This window comes from Sarcophilus harrisii, chromosome 4 (assembly GCF_902635505.1).
Source record: "Sarcophilus harrisii chromosome 4, mSarHar1.11, whole genome shotgun sequence".
NCBI lineage: Eukaryota > Metazoa > Chordata > Mammalia > Dasyuromorphia > Dasyuridae > Sarcophilus > Sarcophilus harrisii.
Genome location: NC_045429.1, coordinates 25,428,149 through 25,449,390, shown reverse-complemented (window position 1 = coordinate 25,449,390; position 21,242 = coordinate 25,428,149). Strand labels below are relative to the sequence as shown.

At 36.2% G+C, this 21,242-nt stretch overlaps 1 protein-coding gene across 3 annotated transcripts in view; it reads right to left on the bottom strand.

The window, feature by feature from the left end:
- The window catches only part of FAF1 (Fas associated factor 1), a 385,064-nt gene that overhangs the window by 97,638 nt on the left and 266,184 nt on the right, over nucleotides 1-21,242 (bottom strand). For all 3 annotated transcript variants that reach the window (XM_031969148.1, XM_031969147.1, XM_031969149.1), the window contains one exon: nucleotides 13,650-13,745. In XM_031969148.1, coding sequence (XP_031825008.1) covers nucleotides 13,650-13,745 — 96 coding nt within the window. The remainder of the gene's footprint in view (nucleotides 1-13,649; nucleotides 13,746-21,242) is intronic.

Sequence of the window (21,242 nt, the reverse complement as noted above, 5' to 3'; positions counted from 1 at the left end):
AAAGACTCAAGTCATCCACTACTATTTCCACCTGTAATTCATTTAACTTTTACTTTAAAAATGTAGATGCTATAAATTTGGCACAGATAGATCTAGTATTGATATTGATTCACTCTCTATGATATCTTTTATCATAATGCATTTTTCCTGCTTATCTCTTTTTCTTATAATTCTATTTTCACTTTAACTTTATCTAAGATCATGGTTGCTACCAATGCTTTTTTAACATCAGCTGAAGCATAATAAATTCTGCTTCAGCTCTTTATTTTAATTCTGTATCGCTCATTTTAAAATATGTTTCTTGTAAACAATATATTATCAAACTCTGATTTTTAACCTATTCTGCTGTTTCCAATTTATGAATGAGTTCATTCCATTCACAGCTACAGTTATAATACCATTTGTATATTTCTGTCGATCCTATTTTTCCTCACTATAACCCTTCTCAGCTTTCTTTTTATAACCTGACCCTCCTTACATGTCTAATTTACTTCTAACCACTACCTCCCTTAATCTGTACTCTTAAGAAAAATCCCTCCCAGATCCTCTCCCCTTACCCTTCTATTCTTGATCTGCCCACCCCTCTAACAGACCTCTCCCCCCTCCTAATTCTTAATCTACAAATACTTCTAAAAGTCCTTCCCATATCCTGTTCCCTTGTCCTCCATTTATACCTTTCTAGATGCATTATATTGTTCCTTCTTTAACCCAGTTTAGATGAGAATAAAGTTCCAGCACTACCAGCCCTTCACACCCACCTGCTTCTGCTGTAACAGTGCTTCATTCATGCTTCATTTGGAAGAAATAATTGGTCCTTTTTATCTTTCCCTAACCAATTTTATTTTTAAAAATCAACTCCCATCCTTGGCTCAGCCCAAACTTTCCTTTCAAACTACCCAAGTAATGATGACAGCTTTGGGAGTATTGATAATATTTTCACAAATTAGTACTAAATATTTTGATCTTATTGAGTGCTGTATGATTAGTCTTTAATGCTTAGCCCAAAATGTTAAATTTTCCATTGAGTTTTTTTTTGTTTTTTTTTTGGTCACAAATACTCCAATGTTGTTCAGTTCATTAAATGTCCTTTGGGGGGGGGCGGGGTGTTCAGAATTATACTTGCTGAGTAAATTATTTTTGGTTACAACCCCAGTTCTTTTGTTCTTTGAAAAATAATGTTTCAAGAGCTATGGTCTTTTAATGTAGAAGCTTCATAGTATTTAATTTTTTTCCCCCCTTGTGGCAAGCAATAGTTTTAATACTTAGCCTCAAAGTTTGAAACTTGGCTATATTTCTGTGAATTTTCATCCTGGGATCTCTTTCAAGTAATGATCAGGGGAATAGATTTTCTATTTCTACTTATTTTATCTTCTTGTTTTATAACTTCATGGTAATTTCCTCAATAATTTCTTGTAATATTGTATCAAGAGTTTTTTTCCTGATCATAACTTCTAAGTGTTTCAACAATTCTTTGCCTCTCCTTGATCTTTCTCCAGATCAACTGTTTTCCTAATAAGAAGTTTCAAATTCTTTCTTTTTTTCCCCTATTTCCCCCACTCCTCCCCCATTCTCCCCATTTCCCCCCCATTCCCCCATTTGATTTTATTATTTCTTGGTGTCTTATGTATGGCATCATTAGCTTTCCCTTGCTGAATTCAAGATTTCAAAGAGTTATTTTCTTCCTTAAGTTTCTGGATTTCTTTTTGAAATTGACCTTCCTCCTCTTTTCTTGGATTGTTCTTTCCACCCCTCCCTCCCCCAAACAATTTTTCCTTAATCTCTTATTTGATTTTTGAAGTTCCTTTATAAAGTTTTTATAAGAACTCTTTTTCGGCTTGTGACCATTTGCTGTTTCTCTATAAAGCTGGAATAGCTTTCCAAGCTTCTTCATCTTCCTCTGAATATGAACTTAGGCCTTCTCTAGCCCTATAATAGTACTTGTCTCTAAACAGGTTTTTCTCCTTTGCTTACTTATATATTTTTAACAGCTCATTATTGTAATCAGGTTCTATTCCCGAGATGTAGGAAAGCTGTCCTCATATCCTTACTCTTATTTTCTGATCATTGTCTAGGAGTCCAACTTCAAATACTCCTCTCCACCAGGGCAAGACAGGTCCCTAAAATGTACCTGCAAACCTCTCAAGTCAACATTTCAGCTCTTTCCTCTGCTCTGAAACAGAAACCAGGGACTCCGATATTCTGCAAGTGTCCACATTTTGCTACTGCACTTCCAGGGCACGGTCTGGGCCCACATTCGGTCTGCAGAGAGAATCCTTCCATCTTCCCCTATTCAACTCTGACAAAGTGAGCCCTGGCCCAGATCTTAGCTTAAAAAGACCAAGGTCTCCCACTGCCTCCAGATCTGTGTTTTGTCCCTGGTTTTGGAGGACTCCAAGAAGACAATGACCTGGGGACTGTGCATAGCCCAGCCTCACCTGGTCTTCTTTGAGAAGAAAGGACAAATGAAGGAGGCCAAGGCTGCCAAACAGACCGAGATGCTGCCGTGGCTGGGTAGCTGATTCAGTGGACTTGGGCTAGAGGAGTCTATACTTCAATGAGGTCATCCCAGGAGGTAGAGTTTTTCTGGTGGTAGTCTCAAATTATTTTAGGAGAACAACTGAATCACCCTGACTTTTATTTATTTCTGTGGCTCTTAAGTTCACTTAGAGGCAATGTTCTGTCTTGTTTCTGGGGAAAATGTGGAGATCTTGGCATTTTCTGACCTACTGTGAAATTTTCCTCTGGAAAGTATTTTTTCATCATGTATCCTTTAGGATTTTCTTGGATGACTGTATCGTTGAACAGTTTTCCTGGTTTTGCTCACTTCACTTTACATCATGTAAATCTTTCCCAAGTTTTTTCTGAAAGCATCCTGCTCATCACCTCATACAGCACAGCAATATCCCATTATGATCACTGACCTCTTAAAGGCTCTCTGAAGAACTTTGGAATTAAATGCCTGACATGGGAAGCACTGACATAAGACTATCAGGCACAGTGTGCCATCATCCAAGAAGGGGCTTTGCTGTATGAGCAAAACAGAATTGAAGTAGCTCAAAAAACACACGAGATGCACAAAGTTAGAGAATCCACTCCAAATGTTCATGTGAAATATTTGTTCCTGACTTGTCTGAGCTCACACTGGTCTGATCAACCAGTCAGACACACTGTAACTTGACTCTAACAGTGATATCATTGTGATCTTCTTTGAGAATGAAGGACAACTAACCAACCGTTCCATAATTTGTTCAGCCATTCCCCAATTGTTAGGCATGCCCTCAATTTCCAATTCTTTGCCACCACAAAAAGAGCTACTGTAAATATTTTTGTATATATACGTCCTATTTTTTAATCTCTTTTTTTGTTAATTTTTTGGGGAATATAAACTTAATCATGGTATTCATAGGGTATGGACTATTACGGTTCTCCACCACTAATGTCCCAATTTTTCCACATTCCCTCCAACATTTATTATTTTCTTTTCCTCTCATATTAGCCAATCTAATAGTTATGAAGTAGTACCTCAGAATGGTTTTAAATTGCATTTCTCTAATCAAAACTAATTTAAAGTATTTTTAATAGAACTATAGGTAGTTTTGATTTCTTCACCTGAAAATTTTCTGTTCATATCATTTGACCATTTATCAGTTGAATGACTCATTCTTAAAAATTTGACTCAGTTCTCTGTATATGTGAGACATGAGACCTTTATCTGAGAAATTTACTGCAAAATACTCCTTTCTATTTTCATTCTAATCATGCCTGCATTGGTTTTGTTTGTGCAAGCATTTTAAAATTTAATGTAAACACAATTATCCATTTTACATTCCATAATGTTATCTCATTTTTGGTAATAAATTCTTCCCTTATCCATGGATCTTGATAGGTAAAATATTCCACACTTCCCTAATTTGCTTATGTTATTATTATTATAATTATAATATTATCAACTTTTATATCCAAATAATTTATTTATTTTGACCTACTCTTAGCATATGGTCTATACCTATTTTCTGTCAAATTGCTTTCCAGTTTTCCTAGAGGTTTTTGTCAAATAATGAGCTTATGTCAAGAACTTGGATCTTTGTATTTCTAAGATACTAGATTATTATGGTTATTTTCTACTGTTTATTGTAGAAAATGACCACTGTACATATAATCTAGTCCCCTAATGAACCTATAATTCTTAACCAGTATAAGACTGTTTTGTGATTACAGCTTTGTAATACAGTTTGAGATCTGGTATGACTAAGCCACTTTTTTTTTTTTTTTTTTTACTGATTCCCTTAATATTCTTAACTTTTTGTTCTTCTAAATGAATTTTCCTGTTATTTTTTTCTAGCTTTAGAAAATAAATTTTGATAGTTTGATTGTTATGATACTGGATAATTAAATTTATTTAGATAGAATTGCCATTTTTATTACACTGGCATCAGCAATTGGTATTTTTCCAATTGTTCAGATCTAACTTTTGTATAAAGTGTTTTGTAATTGTGTTCATATGATTCCTGGATTTGTCTTGGCAGGTAGAGTTCCAAGTATTTGGTATCATCTAAAGCTATTTTAACTGGAATTTCTCTCTTTCTGATGAATTTTGTTGATAACATAAAAATGCTGATGATTTATGGGGGTTTGTTATATTCTGCAACTTTGTTAAAGTTGTCAATTATTTCAACTTTTAAAAGTTTTTTTTTCTAGGATTCTCCATGTATTTCAACATATCATTTGCAAAGAATGATAGTTTTGTTTTCCTGCTGTCAACTCTAATTCCTTCAATTTCTTTTACTGTGATAGCTAACATTTCTAGTATAAAAATAAGTAATAGTTTTCTTTTTTTGTGACAGCTAGCATTTCGAGTATAAAAATGAGTAATAGTGGTGATAATGAGCATTCCTGCTTCACCCTTATTCTTACTGTGAAGGCTTTTAGCTTAACCTCATTATAAATAATGCCTGCTGGTAGGTTTAGAGAGAGATAATTATTTTAAGAAAAGCTCTACTCATTCCTATGCTTTCTAATGTTTTTAATAAAAATAAGTGTTTTGAGAAGTTTGTAAATTGAAATATTCCATTATTATTTGTATTTGTCCTTAAAAATAGATGCAGGAAAGGGAGTAGAATAATAATTTTCTTTTTAGTAATAGTTATAATTTTGATAATACAATTTATTTTGAGAAGTGAAAGGTTTTATATACATGTTTTGAGAGACAGAGAGGCAGAGACAGAGAAGAAAAAGAAAAAAGGAAGACAGAAAAGGACTTATATGTACAAAAATATTTATAGCAACTCTTTGTGATGGCAAAGAATTGGAAATTGAGGAGGAAATTGAGGATTGCTTATCAATTGTGGAATAGCTGAAGAAATTGTGACATATGATTATAATGGAATATTCCCATGCTATAAGAAAGGACAAACAGGATTCTTTCATAAAAACTGAAAAGTCTTATATGAACTGTAGTAGAGTGAAGTGAGTAGAACCAGAATAACAGCAATATTTCATGAAGATCAATTATAAATATCTTTACTATTTTTAGCAATAAAATGATCCTAGACTATACCAAAGCACACACAATGAAAAATGCTATTTAGAAGCATAAAAAGGACTGATTATGGGGAACAGCTAGGTAGTGCAGTAGATAGAGCACCAGCCCTGAAGTCAGGAGGACCTGAGTTTTTGGCTTCAGACACTTAACACTTCCTAGCTGTGTGACCCTGGGCAAGTCACTTAACCCCAATTGCCTCAGCAAAAAAAAAGAAAAAGAAAACAAAAGAAAGAAAGAAAAAAAGAAAGAAAGAATTGATCAAGTCTCAATTAGGTAGAAGCATATTATTTTTCACGTGTGTGTGTGTGTGTGTGTGTGTGTGTGTGTGTGTGTTTGGAGGGGGAGACCTATATTTTCTTTTACAATGTGACTAAATATGGAAATATGTTTTGCATGATTGCATATGCAAAATTGCTTGCCTTCTTAGAAAGGGAAGAGGTGAAGGAAAGAGTGATTTAGAATTCAAAATTTAAAAAAAAATGTTGAATTGTTTTTATATGTACAAGTACATGTAATTGTAATAAAATATTATCAAAATAAATTTTAGAAAAGAAATTGATCTATAGTTTTCTTTCCCTGTTTTTGCTCTTCCTAGTTTAGGTATTGGCATCAAATTTGTGTCATAAAAGGAATTTGACAGGACAGTGTCTTTGCCTATTTTCCCCAAATAGTTTATATGGTATTGGAATTAATTGTTCATTAACGTATGGTAGAATTCTCTTATCAATTCCATCTTTTTTTCTTAGAGAACTCAATAATAGTTTATTTAATTTCTTTTTCTAACAGGGAAATTTAAATATTTTGCTTTCTCTTCTGTTAATCTAGATAATTTATATTTTTATAGATAATCATCCATTTTATTATTGTGTTGGATTTACTGGGATATAATTGGGCAAAAATAACTCCTAATAATTGTTTTAATTTTATCTTCAATGATGAGAAATTTACCCTTTTCATTTTTGATACTGGTGTTTTAGTTTTCTTTTACAACTTTTTTATTCTTGTTTTTCTCTATAAAACCAAGTACATAGCTTTATTAGATCAATGATTTTTTTACTTTCAATTGTATTACGCTCTCATCAAGATTTCAATTTTGTATTGAAAGGAGTGAGGATTGGTTCTTTTTCTAGTTGTTTTTTAATTGCATGCCAAATTCATTGATTTGTTCTTTTTCTATCTTGTTGAAGTGTTTAGAGAAATACCATTTCCTCTAAGTACTGCTCTGGTTGCATCTTATAAATGTTGGTATGTAGTTTCATTGTTGTTATTCTCTTTAGTCAAATTAAATATTATTTCTAAAATTTGTTGTTTAAACAAGTTTCCATTTAATTTTTAACCTGTTACCATGGCCCTTTACTAAAAGTAATTTTTATTATATTTTCATCTGAAAAGGATATATTTAACATTTTTGCTTTTTTTTTTTTTTTTTTGCATGTGGCTGAGAAGTTTCATGGTCCTTTTTTGTGTGTAGGTGCCAAGTTTCATGGTCCTTTTTTGTGTGTAGGTGCCATGTACAACTGAAAAAAAAAAGTTCCTTTTTATTCCCAATCAGTTTTCTTCAGAGGTTTATCATATCTAAGCTTTTAAAAATTCTATTCATCTGGGGCAGCTAGATGGTGAAATGGATAAAAGACAATGAATTGAGTGGATGGTGGAGTCAGGAGGACCTAAGGTGAAATCCAACTTCTGATACAAGCTGTGTTAGCCTGAACAAGTCATTAAACCCCAATTGCTTCCAAAAGAAAAATTCTATTCATCTCCTCAACTTCTTTCTTTACCTTTACTCTATGTCTCTCTTTTTCTTATAAAAAACATAGTGAAGAATTTCTGTTTTGTGGGTGAGTTCATTCCATTCACATTCAGAGTAATAACAATTGTCTATTTCTCTCCAGTCCCCCACACATGGTCTGTCTGTCTGTCTGTCTCTCCCCCTTACTGCATCCTATTGATTAGTTTTATGCTATTCAGCTGTGGTCTTTTTTTTTTTTTTTTTTAAACATGAATGCTTCACCGTTTTCTATTTTACTGAATAGCCACTTTTCCCTAAAAGGATGATACACTCATTTCTGCTGGGGAGGTGATTACTCTCTGGAATATCATATTCCAAGCTCTCCAATCTTTTAATGCAGAAGCTACTAAATCTTATGAGAACCTGATTGTGGTTATTGTTCATCATGCCTAACCTCATTTTCCATGTTTTCCTTTGTTTCCCAAAGTCTGTCCAAGTTTACGTTCATTGTTTCTATCTTGTCCTTTGCCATCATATTTCTCTTTTGCCTTAAATCTTTTCTAGCATTAGGTCTTTCTTAACGAGTCCAGTGTTTTCATTATATGAGCAAAATATCTAAGTATTTAACGTACCAGTGAATAACCTGAATTGATTTAAGTATTGATTGATTTGATGTATTTGCTGTTTAAGGCATTGTCAAAACTCTTCTCCAGAATCACATTTCAAAAGTATCAATTCTGTGACATTAACAATGGAAAGAAAACTATAGCTCTGAATATTTGAATCTTTGTGGGCAAGGTGATATCTCTGTTTTTTAGTCAGCTGTCTTGGTTTGCCATAGCTTTCCTTCCAAGGAGCAAGCATCATTTAATTTCATGGCTGCAGTCACTATAATTGCATGGTTACAGTGATCTTTTGGCCCAAGAATATAAAAATTGATATTGCTTCTATTCTTACACCCTCAATTTCTCAGGAAGTGATGAGACCACTTAAAAAAATCTTAGTTTTTTAAAGCTTCAAGCCAGTTTTTACAATTTCCTTTTTCATTCTCATCAAGAGGCCTTTTAATTACTCTTTACTTTCTGCCATCAGAGTATCATCTGTGTATCTGAGATTATTGATATTTCTCCCAGCAACTTTAATTCTAGCTTTTGATTCATCTAGCTTGACAGTTTACTTGGTGTACTCTGCATATAAGTTAAACAAGATGAAAATATACAATTTTATCCTACTCCTTTTCCAATTTTAAATGAGTCAGCTATGTATTCCATAGCTTCTTGGCCAAATAAGATGATCTGGTACTCCAATGACTTGACACAATCTGTTGTGATCTATATAGCAGTAAATAATGACTGCGACTCCATGGTACTTGGACTGTTTCTTTCTGGCTGCTTGAAGTATTTTCTCTCTGACCTAGGAGTTCTGGAGTTTGGCTATAATATTTCTGGGAGTTTTCATTTTGGAATTTTTTTCAGGTGATTGGTGAATTTTTAAAAGAATTTCAATGGTATTTTATTTAGATGTAAATTTACATGTGAAAATACTTTTCAACATTCATTTTTGTAAAATTTTGATTTCCAGATTATTTTCTACCTCCCTCCTTTGCTTCCCCCTTCCTCAAGAGAGCAAGCAATCTGATATAAGTTATACCATGTACAAACATTTTAAACATATTTCCTTATTAGTCATGTGAGGAAAGAAAAATTAAAACAAACTAGGAAAACCATAAGAAAACAACAGCATCAAAAGGTGAAAAAAAGTAAGCTTTGATCCATATTCGGTTTCCATAATTCCTCCTCTGGGTATGGATGGCATTTTCCATCCCAAGTCTATTGGAATTGCCTTGAATCACTGTATTGCTGAGAAGAGTTAAGTTTATCACAATTGATCATCACATAATCCTGTAGTTGCTATGTACAGTGCTCTCTTGGTTCTGCTTACTTCACTCTTCATCAGTTTATGTAAGTCTTTCCAGGTTTTTTGAAATCAGCCTGCTCATCATTTCTTTTAGAACAACAATATTCCATTATATTCATATTCCCTAACTTATTCAATTATTTCCCAACTGATGGGCATCCTATCAATTTCCAATTCTTTGCCACTACAAAAATGTTTGCATATGTGGATCCTTTTCCCTCTTTTATGATTTCTTTAGAATACAGGCCCAGTAGAAACACTGCTGGATCAAAGAGTATACACAGTTTGGTAGCCCTTTGGGCATAGTTCCAAATTCCTTTCCTGAATAGCTAGATCAGTTTACAACTCTACCAACAATTTATCAGTGTTCCAGTTTTCCCACATTCCCTCCAGCATTTATCATTATCTTTTTCTGTCATCTTAGCCAGTCTGAAAGGTTTGAGTTGGTATCTCAGTTATTTTAATTTGCATTTCTCTAATTAATAGTGATTTTTTTTTCAGATAATTATCGATAGCTTTAATTTCTTCATCTGAAAACTGCCTCTTCTTGTCCTTTGACCAGTTACCAACTGGGGAATGACTTGTATTTTTTTTTTAATTTATTATTTTTTTAATAGCCTTTTATTTACAGGTTATATGTATGGGTAACTTTACAGCATTGACAATTGCCAAACCTCGTTCCAATTTTTCCCCTCTTTCCCCCACTCCCTCCCCGAGATGGCAGGATGACCAGTAGATGTTAAATATATTAAAATATAAATTAGATACACAATAAGTATACGTGACCAAACTGTTATTTTGCTGTACAAAAAGAATCAGACTCTGAAATATTGTACAATTAGCCTGTGAAGGAAATAAAAAATGCAGGTGGGAAAAAATATGGCGATTGGGAATTCAATGTAATGGTTCTTAATGACTTGTATTCTTATAAATTTGACTCAGTTCTCTCTGTATTTTAAAAATGAGTCCTTTATCAAAAACACTGCCTATAAACATTTCCCCCTGAGCTTTCTGCTTCCCTTCTCATCTTGGCTGCATTGGTTTTGTCTGTGCAAAACCTTTTTAATTGAACATAATCAAAATTAACTATTTTGTACTTCATAATATTCTCTATTTCTATCTCTCATAATGTTCTATAAATTCCTTCTTTCTCCAAAGATCTGATAGGTAAACTATCCCTTGCTCTCCTAATTTGCTTATAGTATCATCTTTTATGTCTAAATCATGAACACATTTCTACCTTATCTTGGTATGGTATGAGATGTGGGTTTATGTCTAGTTTTTGCCATATTATTTTCTAGTTTTCCCAGCAATTTTTGCCAAATACTGAGTTCTGATGGTGAATTTTTAAAATTTCTATTTTATGCTCTGGTCCTAGATATGAGAACTCTTTTCATCTTGAAAGATTATGTTCTCTTGATGATGGCTTCCAGGTTATCCAAAAATTCTTAAAATTATCTCTCCTTGATTTATTTTCTAGGCCAGTTGTTTTCCCATTGAGAGATTTCACATTTTCTTCTATTTTTTAAAAATCCTTTTGATTTTGTTTGATTTATTCTGGATGGCTCATGGAGTCATTAGCTACTTGCCCAATTAATTTTTTAGTGAGCTTTTGTACCTATTTTTCCATTTGGCAAATTCTACTTTTTAAGGCGGTCTTTTCTTCAATGAATTTTTATACATCTTTTTTGCTTGTTTTTTAACTATTTGTCCTATTCTGGTTTCTAAACTGTTATTTTCTACAGTACTTGTGTGTGCCTTCTCTACCAAACTGTTGACTCTTTTCTTCACGATTTTACATCATTCTCCCAATTTTTCTCTACCTTTGCTATTTGAGTTTTAAAATCTTTTTTGAGCTCTTTCAGGAATTCTTTTTGGATCTGCTATCAATTCATATTTTAGTTTGAGGCTATGAGTTTGTTTTTCAAGTTTTTTAGTTGTTTGCTCATTTTTACAGCTTATTTCTTTACTTTTAACTTTATGCTAAAGTGAGATTTGCTCCAGGGGGAAGAGGCACCATTCCAAGTTTCAAGGTTTTTGTGCTGCTGTTTGCAGAGCTAATTCTGAAGGTCTAGAAGTATTTATTTCTTCCAAGAGGATATGATCTAAAGAGAGTTGTGGTCATCACTCTCTTGGTCTGTACACAATTGCAAGCACTCTTTTCCATCCTGGTACTTTGTTCTTCCTCATCCTGGGACTGCACTCTGGAAGTTCAGATGGGCAATACAACAGAGTCCTGCATCTAGGGCCAATAAAGTATTTCCTTTTTCTGACTAGCTGTCTGAACCATTTAGGGGCTGAGATTCAGCCACTTTCAAAGTCTATTGCTTGTTTGTGAAGGTATGGCCTGAGCCAGACTGCACTACATTCTCAAAACAACAACAATAAAAAGATCTTTTTTTCTGTCCTTCTAAGTTTTTTTGATCTGGAAAGTTATTTCACTCCTACTTCTTGTTGGTTCCTTGAGGATTCATTTTGAGGCACTATTTTAAAGTTATTTAGAAGGGAATTTGGGAGGGCTCAGGCAAACCCATCAGCTCTGCCATCTTGGAGCTGCCTCTGGGAGCTCTTTTCACAGACACAGTGTCTGTACTATTGTTATTAAGTGCCACTGATGCAAAAACAAAAATCCTTCAATTGTATGAGAGGATGAAAAATGATGAATTCTCTTCTGACTCTTGAGATTCTTTGACTGGAACACTCTAAATTCAAGGTCTGTGTAAAAACTTACTTAGAGACACTTTCCCCTTTTCCTTCAACCTTCTACAAGAGGTACAGTAAAGAATCTAACATCCAAGTAGTAGAAGAGTTAGGCAGTAATCCCAGTATGTTACATAGAGCCTGGGAGAGAGTAGGACTTAATAAAAGCCTGTTGATTAAGTGAACAATATTCCTTGTTGTTGTTTAGTCTTTTCAATCATGTCTGACTTTTTTGTGGTCCCATTTGGTGTTGTCTTGGAATGGCTTGCTATCTCCTTCTCTAATTCATTTCACAGATGAGGAACTGAGGCAAAAAGGGTAGAGTGACTATCCCCTAGCCCAGGTCACACAGTTAGTAAAGTATCTGAAGCTGGATTGGTGTTCAGGTGTTCCTGCCTCCAGGCCAGTTACTCCATCCATATGAGGCATCTCACTACTTCAAATAACATTCAGGGATGGACATTTCTGGATACTTGCATGGCAGCCACTGCTATCTTGCCCAAGTACCTTCTGCTCTACTCCACCATGGCCTTATGGTCTGAAAAGGCTCATAAAATACATGTGTTCTCTTTTGCATCTCTCAAAGATCTGAGTTGTAGGTATGCAGGTATACCTGTAATATAATCTTCTATAAGTGTACCAGAAGGTGCTTAATAAATGTTGACTGAATTAAACTGAATGAAAATACTCTACCATCATTGGCAATGGCTTTCAATCCAAGGAGGGTCAGAGAAGGAAAGGTTATATAGAGAAATTAGGCTCTTGTCACCTTTCAGCAAACTGTTCAAGCAATATTTATGAACAGACATTTGTGCCTTTTTTTAGCTAGATCATTTAACATGAGGGGACCCAGGCATGGAGGACATATTTTAACCCCTCCTTGGGCTGTATTCAACAATGCAGAGAAAAAAGCAGGAAACACTTGGGCTTCTTGGAACAAAAGCATTGTGTGCAGGAAAATTGTGCTAAAAGAATCAAGTAACAAGGTGGTGGGAGAAAAAAACTTCACTCCCTTACAGAATAGCTTGTTGTGCATTTGAAAAAAAAAAAAAAATCTCTTTTTTGTTAAGAATTTAACTACTATCAGCAAACATGATCGTCTTCAGATACAATGAAAAACACAAAAACAGGGTTAGTGATCCAAACAAGAACTTTAAATACAAGGAGAATGGGGCCTTTGGGGGAATCCTTCTCTCCCAGGTCTCAATTCCTGACCCTTCCCCACTCAAAATTTCCTTACGATATTTAACTCAGAGATCTACCCTTGCTCCATCTTACAGATGAGAAGACTGAGGTCCTCAAAGCAGAAGGAACCTGGTCCTACAGATGACAAGGTAGCAAGTGACAGAGCTAGGATTTAAACTCAGATCTTCTAAGAGACAGATCTAGCACTCATGCCAATGAGCATTATAAACATTATTAAACTTTTTATTTAATCAGTCGTACCTAAACACACAAATGGAGCTGCAGGCCTCATGTCCCTGACTTCTCATAAGTCTGCCACATGCTGGGGGCCTTCTCTATTTCTCCTGACATTGTGACCTTGACCATATACCCTACCCGCCATGACCAGCTTCTCCAGGTTCAATGACAAAGAAATAAGACAGCTGGAAGCACAGACAGTTGCCTGAATCCTTCCCCTAATTCAAGAAATTCAGGCCAAGCATTTTTTAGCACCATATTCCAAGATGGAGAAGGAGAACCTCCCACTGGGAGACTGTCCTGACAGTGTCCCACTTCCCAGTGCCCAGGAGAGCTTACCTCTTCTGACTCTTCCCGAGCTTGTGTTGGTGAAGATCGTCTCCCCACTGTGAGCTGGTGACAAGGGTAGGTGAGCCCCGCTGCCACGAGGCACATCTGCAAATAGAAGCAGCCACTGGTGAGTAGGACCCAGAACAGGAGGGACCTCTCTCATAGTTCCCACTATTATATTGAGAAATGTGTCCAGGTAACCTAGGAAGGACACACAATCAAATGACTTGTAAGGGAAAAGTCACTGCATGGATCAAGAAACTAAGGCCCACATTTCTTGAATTTCTTGTCATATGAAAAAAAAAAATGCTCTAAATCACTATTGATCAGAGAAATGCAAATTAAGACAACTTTGAGGTACCACCTTCCACCTCTCAGACTGGCTAAGATGACAGGAAAATATAATGACGAATGTTGGAGGGGATGTGGGAAAACTGGAGCACTGATGTCTTGGTGGCAATGTGAATGGATCCAACCATTCTGGAGAGCAGTTTGTAACTTTGCCTAAAGGGCTCTAAGAATGTGCACACCTTTTGACCCATCAGTGCCATCACTGGGTCTATATCCCAAAGAAATCTCAAAAAAGGGGAAAGGACCCCCATGTGCAAAAATGTTTGTGGCAGCCCTTTTTGTGGTGGCGAGAAACTGGAAACTGAGTGGATGCCCATCAGTGGGGGAATGGCTAAGTAAGTTATAGTATATGAATGTTATGGAATATGATTGTGCTGTAAAAAATGAGCAACAGGATGATGTCAGAGAGGCCTGGAGAGACTGATATGAACTGATGCTGAGTGACATGAGTAGAGTCAAGAGAACATTGTACAGGGCAACAACAAGATTATGTGATGATCAACTGTGATAGATTTAACTCTTCTCAGCAAGGCAATTTATCCAGTGCAATTCCCTGGGACTTGGGATGGAAAATGCCATCTGCGTGCAGAGAAAGAACTATGAAGAGTGAATGTGGATTGCAGAATAGTATTTTCCCCTTCTGTTATTGCTATTTTCTTGTGGCTTTCCCCTTCTATTCTGATTATTTTTTTCTTTTCCAATATGACTCATAGGGAAATGTTTAAAAAAATAAAAATAAAGAAAAGAAATGGCTTCATGGGGAACAAAGTCTTACAGGGCAGACCCAATCTCCTCATAGACTCCCTGGAAGGTCCAGACATCAAGGATTCCTATTGTATTTTACAGAGGAGGGAGAAGATTCTCAGAAAGGTATATGGACTTACATCAATTCACAAAGGTAGCAAGGGACAAAACTGAATTCTGAACCCAGGTTTTGGACTTCATTCTAATATAAAAAATTCACCAGGAGATATATCCTAAGAATGAAGGTCAACTAGACTGGGCCTACAAGATATCAACTAATGAGCTTAAAATAAATGGAATAGATAGCCTTTTATGCCATGTCTCTCTATCTTTATTCCTGGGATTCCATGCACTCCTCATTGCTCAGAGTTTCTCATAAGTAGCCAGAACAAGATCCCTAACACCTCTGCTGTTCAAGTCATCAATGTGCCATGTAACACCTTCCTCCACTTCCAAATCCTGGGACAAGAGTAAAATACACTTCTTCATACCTGTAAAGAATTTGCCAGTGAATTATCTATCCTATGGCTCCATTTACCATTCCCTCCATTTCCAGACCAAATCATACTTCCCCTGGGCAAAACTTCCCTTTTTAGACTATTTTGAACCTGTCTTATTTTTTTTTCTATTTGTATGTAAGTATTTAGCACAGAGAGTAAGAACACATAATAAGTGTTTCTTTTTTCCTTCCTAAAAGTACTTATCAAGCATTTATTACATGGCAAGTACTTGATTTCCAACCTAAGAGAGTAGCCTGAGGAACTACAAGTTAAACATTACCTTCTTAGCCAGTATGTCAGAGATGGGCCTTAAAACTCTCCAACCACTAAACCACCGTATATCTCTTATTATATTTACATCTTTATAAGACTACATCATACTTACAAAAATATCAATGATAGGCTTTAAAGAGAGTTTTCACATTATAATCATATGGAGTAGATAATTCAAGACTATTATCTCCACTTTAAAGATGAGGAAATTAAGGGTCAGAGGTAAAATGATTTGTTCAGTTACATAGTCAAGAAGAATTGGAATCGGCCCTTAGGCTCTCAAAATCACTTCTTTGCTTCTTCCCTTAAATCACTAAGTTCTTATAATAACACCACCTCCATTGCCACCCATAATGCTTCAGTCATTTTCCACCCATTGCCTCATACAGGCAACAAGATACAGTAAACACAACAGTAGCTTGAAGCCAGAGACCTTGGTTTCAAATCCCACTTTGCTAATATGGCAATAACCAAGCAAAATAATGAACCATTATTCACAGAACCACTAGAAGAAGTTTTTTTTTTTTAAATAAGTAATTTAATTTGTTTAATTATTAATCACTTTAATATTAGTCATTTAATATGTTTAAATGAACTAAAGTAAAATTATCTCTCAGTCCATGTGCACATTGTCAATACCATGCTTAGGCCCTGGCATGTTCCCAGTCTCTAAAAATAAGCTTTTAGCCAGTCTTTCTGCCTCTGAGATCGACTGTTTCCAAGTACATATTCTCTAGCATGGTTCAAAAGTAATCTAAGGATCATCAGGTCACGTCTATGTTCACTCAGCTTCTCAATCTAAGTTTAAACTGCGGATGCCGGCATTTGGGTTCCTTCATCGTTTGTCTCCGACATGCTTCTTTCATTCTACTGCGATCCTGACCCCTACTTCCTCTCACTCTTTGTTCATTCCATCCCCGATCTCTGTCTAGGTGCCTCCTTTCAAAGGCAAACTCGCAGGTCATCTGCTTCCTGGAACCTCTTCTCTCTCCCCCCACAACCCTGCATGGAAAGATCCTTCCTCAGATCCCTCTCAGTCCATGACCAGGCCCTCTCTTTGTCCACACTGTCACCCCGGGTAATCACCAGGCTTTCTTGCTCCATCCTACTGGAAGCTCGGTGAAGGCAAGGATGGTGTTTGCTGGATTTTGTCTTTTTGGTTAGGATGTCAAAGCTGGGAGAGGCCTTGGGACAAAACTCCTGGCAGCTGCTCCTGGCCCACCTGCAGCCCGTCCTCCATGTAGCTGTCACACTGCTTCCCCTCAGATCTGACCGAGTCACCCCCTCTCCATTGAAGTGACTTATCCAAATTCCCACAGCTACTCAGTGCCAGAAGCTGGATCTGAACTCGGGGAGTCTTCCCGATTCCAAGCCAATACTCCCTGCACTCTGGTGCCCCTTAGATGCCCCTGTAGGACCAAAGATAAAATCCTGCTAGGCATCCAAAAACCTCAGTCCCCGCCCCATCTTCTCACGCCTGCTGCTCCATGTCTTCTCCCTTTTCACTGGCTGTCCCGTGTGCTTTGTTTCCTCTTCTCAGTCTCCTGGCTTCCCCTGCTTTCTTCAAGTCTCAGCTATAGCCCTATAGCTATAGCTTTTCCAAGAAGCCTTCCTTGAGCCATCTTAATTCTTCTGTCTTCCCACTGTTGATCATCTCCAATTTATCATAAATACATACACACAATACACTTATATGCCCAATTTATTACACATCATGTCATGTATGACACGTATGACATAAATGCGTATATTTACTTGTACATAGCTGTTGACATACTGTCTCCCCCATTAGACGATCAATTCCTTGAGAGAAGGGGCTAATTTTTTGCCTTGCTCTAGTCCTTAGCAAGTACTAAACGCTTAGCAAAGAGTAAACTCTTAATAAATGCTTGTTGACTAAGTAGTTGAATGCTCATGCAGCTTTTGCCTGAAGATCTCAAACCAGATCTTTCATTTGGGAAATTTTCCCCAGATGTCAAGGTTAAATTAACCTCTTTACAACTTTCTCACTACGCCTGGTTCCACCTTCAAAGACCAAGCAGAACAGGCTTAATCCCTCCATTAAATAACAGCACATCCAAACTTGAACACAGCTATCAGATTCCTCCAGTCTCTCTTTCTCTCTGCTATACACTCCCAAATTTCTTCAAGTAATTTCTTATATGGAGTGAACTGGAAGTCTGCCACCCTCTGGGATGCTCTGCTGGATGGATTCCAGTTCATTCATGTCCCTCCTAAAATGGTGTCCCTAGAACTGAATCCAATCTTTCAAATGAGGCTGGACAAGGATAGAGTATGGAGGGACAAATTTCTCTTTATCCTAAGATGCAATGGCTCTTAATCTGGAAGCTAAAAATCCTCAGAAGTAAAACGTTATAAGCAAGCAGAAAAGCATTTCCAAGCTTGTTCCAAAGGCCTCAGGGAGAGCCCCCGTGGCTTAGTGGGAAAAGCTCTGGTTATAGCATCTACCCCAATTCCTGGTATTAGCCTGTACAAAGTAACTGATTTCCCTGGAACTCAGTTTCCTCATAAACAAAGTGAGTTTCTGTTTTCTAAGGTCCCTCCCAGGTCTGACATTCTATGCTCTCTCTTCCAAGATTCCTTCCGGCTGCGACATTCTGTTCTATGACTGTTTACATTTGGCTTCTAATACGGTAATTTAGAAGTTGTGCTACCGCCCACCTGAATCTGTCTAACTGTACACCTGGGGGCCCAACAATCTGTAGCTGGTATGATTGTGGTCTCTAGTAACAAAAATATCCATTAACACCTTCCTAAGGGAAGGCTGGGTGCGTCATAGTCTCATTGTTACGGTAAGTTTAAACCCCAAATTAATGAAATGGCAAACAAACACTAGTACTGGCTATAAACTGAACAGCAAAACACCTAATAATTGTAACTAAAAGAGGAAGGAAATGAGAAGACTTTTAAGACTTGTCATTTGTTGAGAGAAATATTTTCTATTTCAATGATGCTTTATGTTTATTAAGGCTCTCTCACACCCATGCTCTAATTAGCTTTGGAAATGTCCCTTGAGGGAGGCAGGGTATACATTAGTATTTCCATTTTAAAGATACCAAAACAAAAACTCAGCCTGGGAAACAGTCAAGCTTTCTCATCCATCAAGTGCTCCTCCTGTTACACCTAATTGATATATGTGAAATATTGATCAAATCATTAAAAAATATTTATTGTCCACTGTCGGGCTAGCTTTTTGGAGGATTGGCCTTGATTTAGTGCAGGAGTGCAGGAGGCAGGAGAGCCACCAGGAGGATGGTCAAAGCTAAAATGTCTCTCTTCTGGTCCTTCTTAGCTCTTATATAACTATTACAACTATATCATTATAGCATCCTGATTATGTGTGAACTAGAGAACCATGACATCACCATGCTAAGTACTAAGTATATACGGGAACTAGAGAGCCATTACATCACCATGCTAAGTACTAAATATATACGGGAACTAGAGAACTATCATCTCTCATCAGTTCCACTGAGTTAACACCTTGTTTCAAGTAGACTTCTCCAGAGTTTCAGCCCTCTACGATCCACCCTGTGCCAGGTACTTACTATGTTAGGCATCCACTCTATGAGAGGGAAAGCACAGACACACAGGCAAATTCAACATATGAACAAAGTAAAAGTGAGGGCAGGGGTATGATGGTGGTGGAGGGGGGGAGACTAGCGGGGCAAGGAAGGAGACCCTGGAGTCAGAGCCTTGTAAAAAGCAAAGATGAGGAAGTCAGGCAGACAAAACTCGGCAGCCAGCCAGCACAGAAGCACAGAGATGGGGGGATACAATTGGACTTGGAAAGAACAGCAAGAAGCCACTTTGCCTGGAACACAGAATAAATGAAAGGGGACAAGGACCATGGAAAGCCAGAGGATGAAAGACTCCAATTCCAAAGCAGGTTTATCCTAGTGAGAGAGAGTGCTAAAATTTTTTGGATAGGGAAGCGACATGCTTAGATCAGGAACATCAGGAATATCCTTTTGGCACTTGGGCAGCTGTGTGGAGAATGGACTGGAAAGGAAAGAAACTTGAGAAGGAAAACCAATGAGGAAATCACTGCAATAGTGCAGGTGAGAGGTGATACAGGAATTGGGGGCAAGGAAGATCAAGAAAATCTTTTTAACAACTGAAACAAATCTTTTCTAAGCAATAGCAGGTAGGTTAATAGCTATTGTATGTCCAGTATTAGATATGATGCTGGCCTCTTCAAACTTAGATGGATAAGACATTACAACATATCATGATAATCTAAAATAATAAATGACATGCCCAGTAGAGGCAGTCCAGTCTTGTGGACAGAGGACTGATTCAGGTAGTTTGGGCTTTAAGTCCTGCTCTGATACATGTTGGTTATATGTGACTTTAGCAGGGGCCCCTAATTTCTTTAGAACACACAATCAACAGGAAGATACTGATCTATGTTGGCAAGGATTTTCTCATTAAGACCTATCCACATATTTACCTTTAACTATTTTATATTATTATTGATATGTATATATGTAAAATATATAAGTAATATATAAATATATATTTGTATAATTATATATATATATATATATAAAACTATTTTATATTAACTAAAATCTACAATTTGTAGTTGTAGATCCCTCTATTTCCCCCAAAAGTCATGGCATATAATAAATGGTCAAAGTATATGAACAAGCAGTTTTCAGATGAAAAAATCAAAGTGATCTATAGTCATATGAAAAAATTCTCTAAATCATTAGCGATTATATAAATGTAAATTAAAACAACACTGAGATATCATCTCATACCTATCACATTGGTTAATGTAACAGAAAATGAAAATGATAAAGGGGATGTGGCAAAATTGGAACACTAGTGCATTGTTGGAAGATCTGTGAATTGATACACCCATTCTGGAGAGCAATATGGAATTATGTCCAAAGAAGCAGAAATCTATGCATACCCTTTGAACCAGTAATATAATTTGCAGTTATGTGTTCCAAAGAGATACATAAAAAAAGAAAAAAAAGAAAGGATTTATATGTACAAAAATATTTTTAGCAGCCCTTTTAGTAACAGCAATTACTAGGAATTGAGGGATACCTGTCAGTTGGGGAATGGCTGAACAAATTGTAGTGTATGGTTGTGACAATACTATTGTCCTATAAGAAACAATGAGCAGGATGTTTTCAGAAAAACCTGGAAAAACTTAAATGAATTGACACAGAGTGAAGTGAGCAGAACCAAGAGATCAGTGTACACAATAACAGCAAGACTGTACAGTGATCAACTCTGAATGACTTAACTATTCTCAGCAATAAAAGATTCAAGACAATTCTGGAGGACCTATGAAATAAAATGCTATCCATCTCCTGAGAAAGAACTGATGGAATCTGAATGCAGATCAAAGATAATTTTTTTTTAATTTATTTTTGTTTTGTGTGCACCTGCCCCTCTTTTATAACATTGCTAAGATAGAAATATATTTAGCATAGCTGCACATGTAAAACCTTTATCAAATGGTTTATCTTCTCCATGTGGAAAGGGAAGGAAGCATGGGAAAGAATTTAGAACTCAAAATTGTAAAAAGCAAATGTTAAAAATTGTTTTTACATGTAATCTGAAATATTAAAATATTAAAAGTAATCTATACCAATGGAATTAAGGTATAAAAGGAAAAAAATAAAAAATATAACAGAAGTAAAAAGTGAAAATATTTTATGTGATTCAAGTGTTCAAAAGTAACTGAATTCCC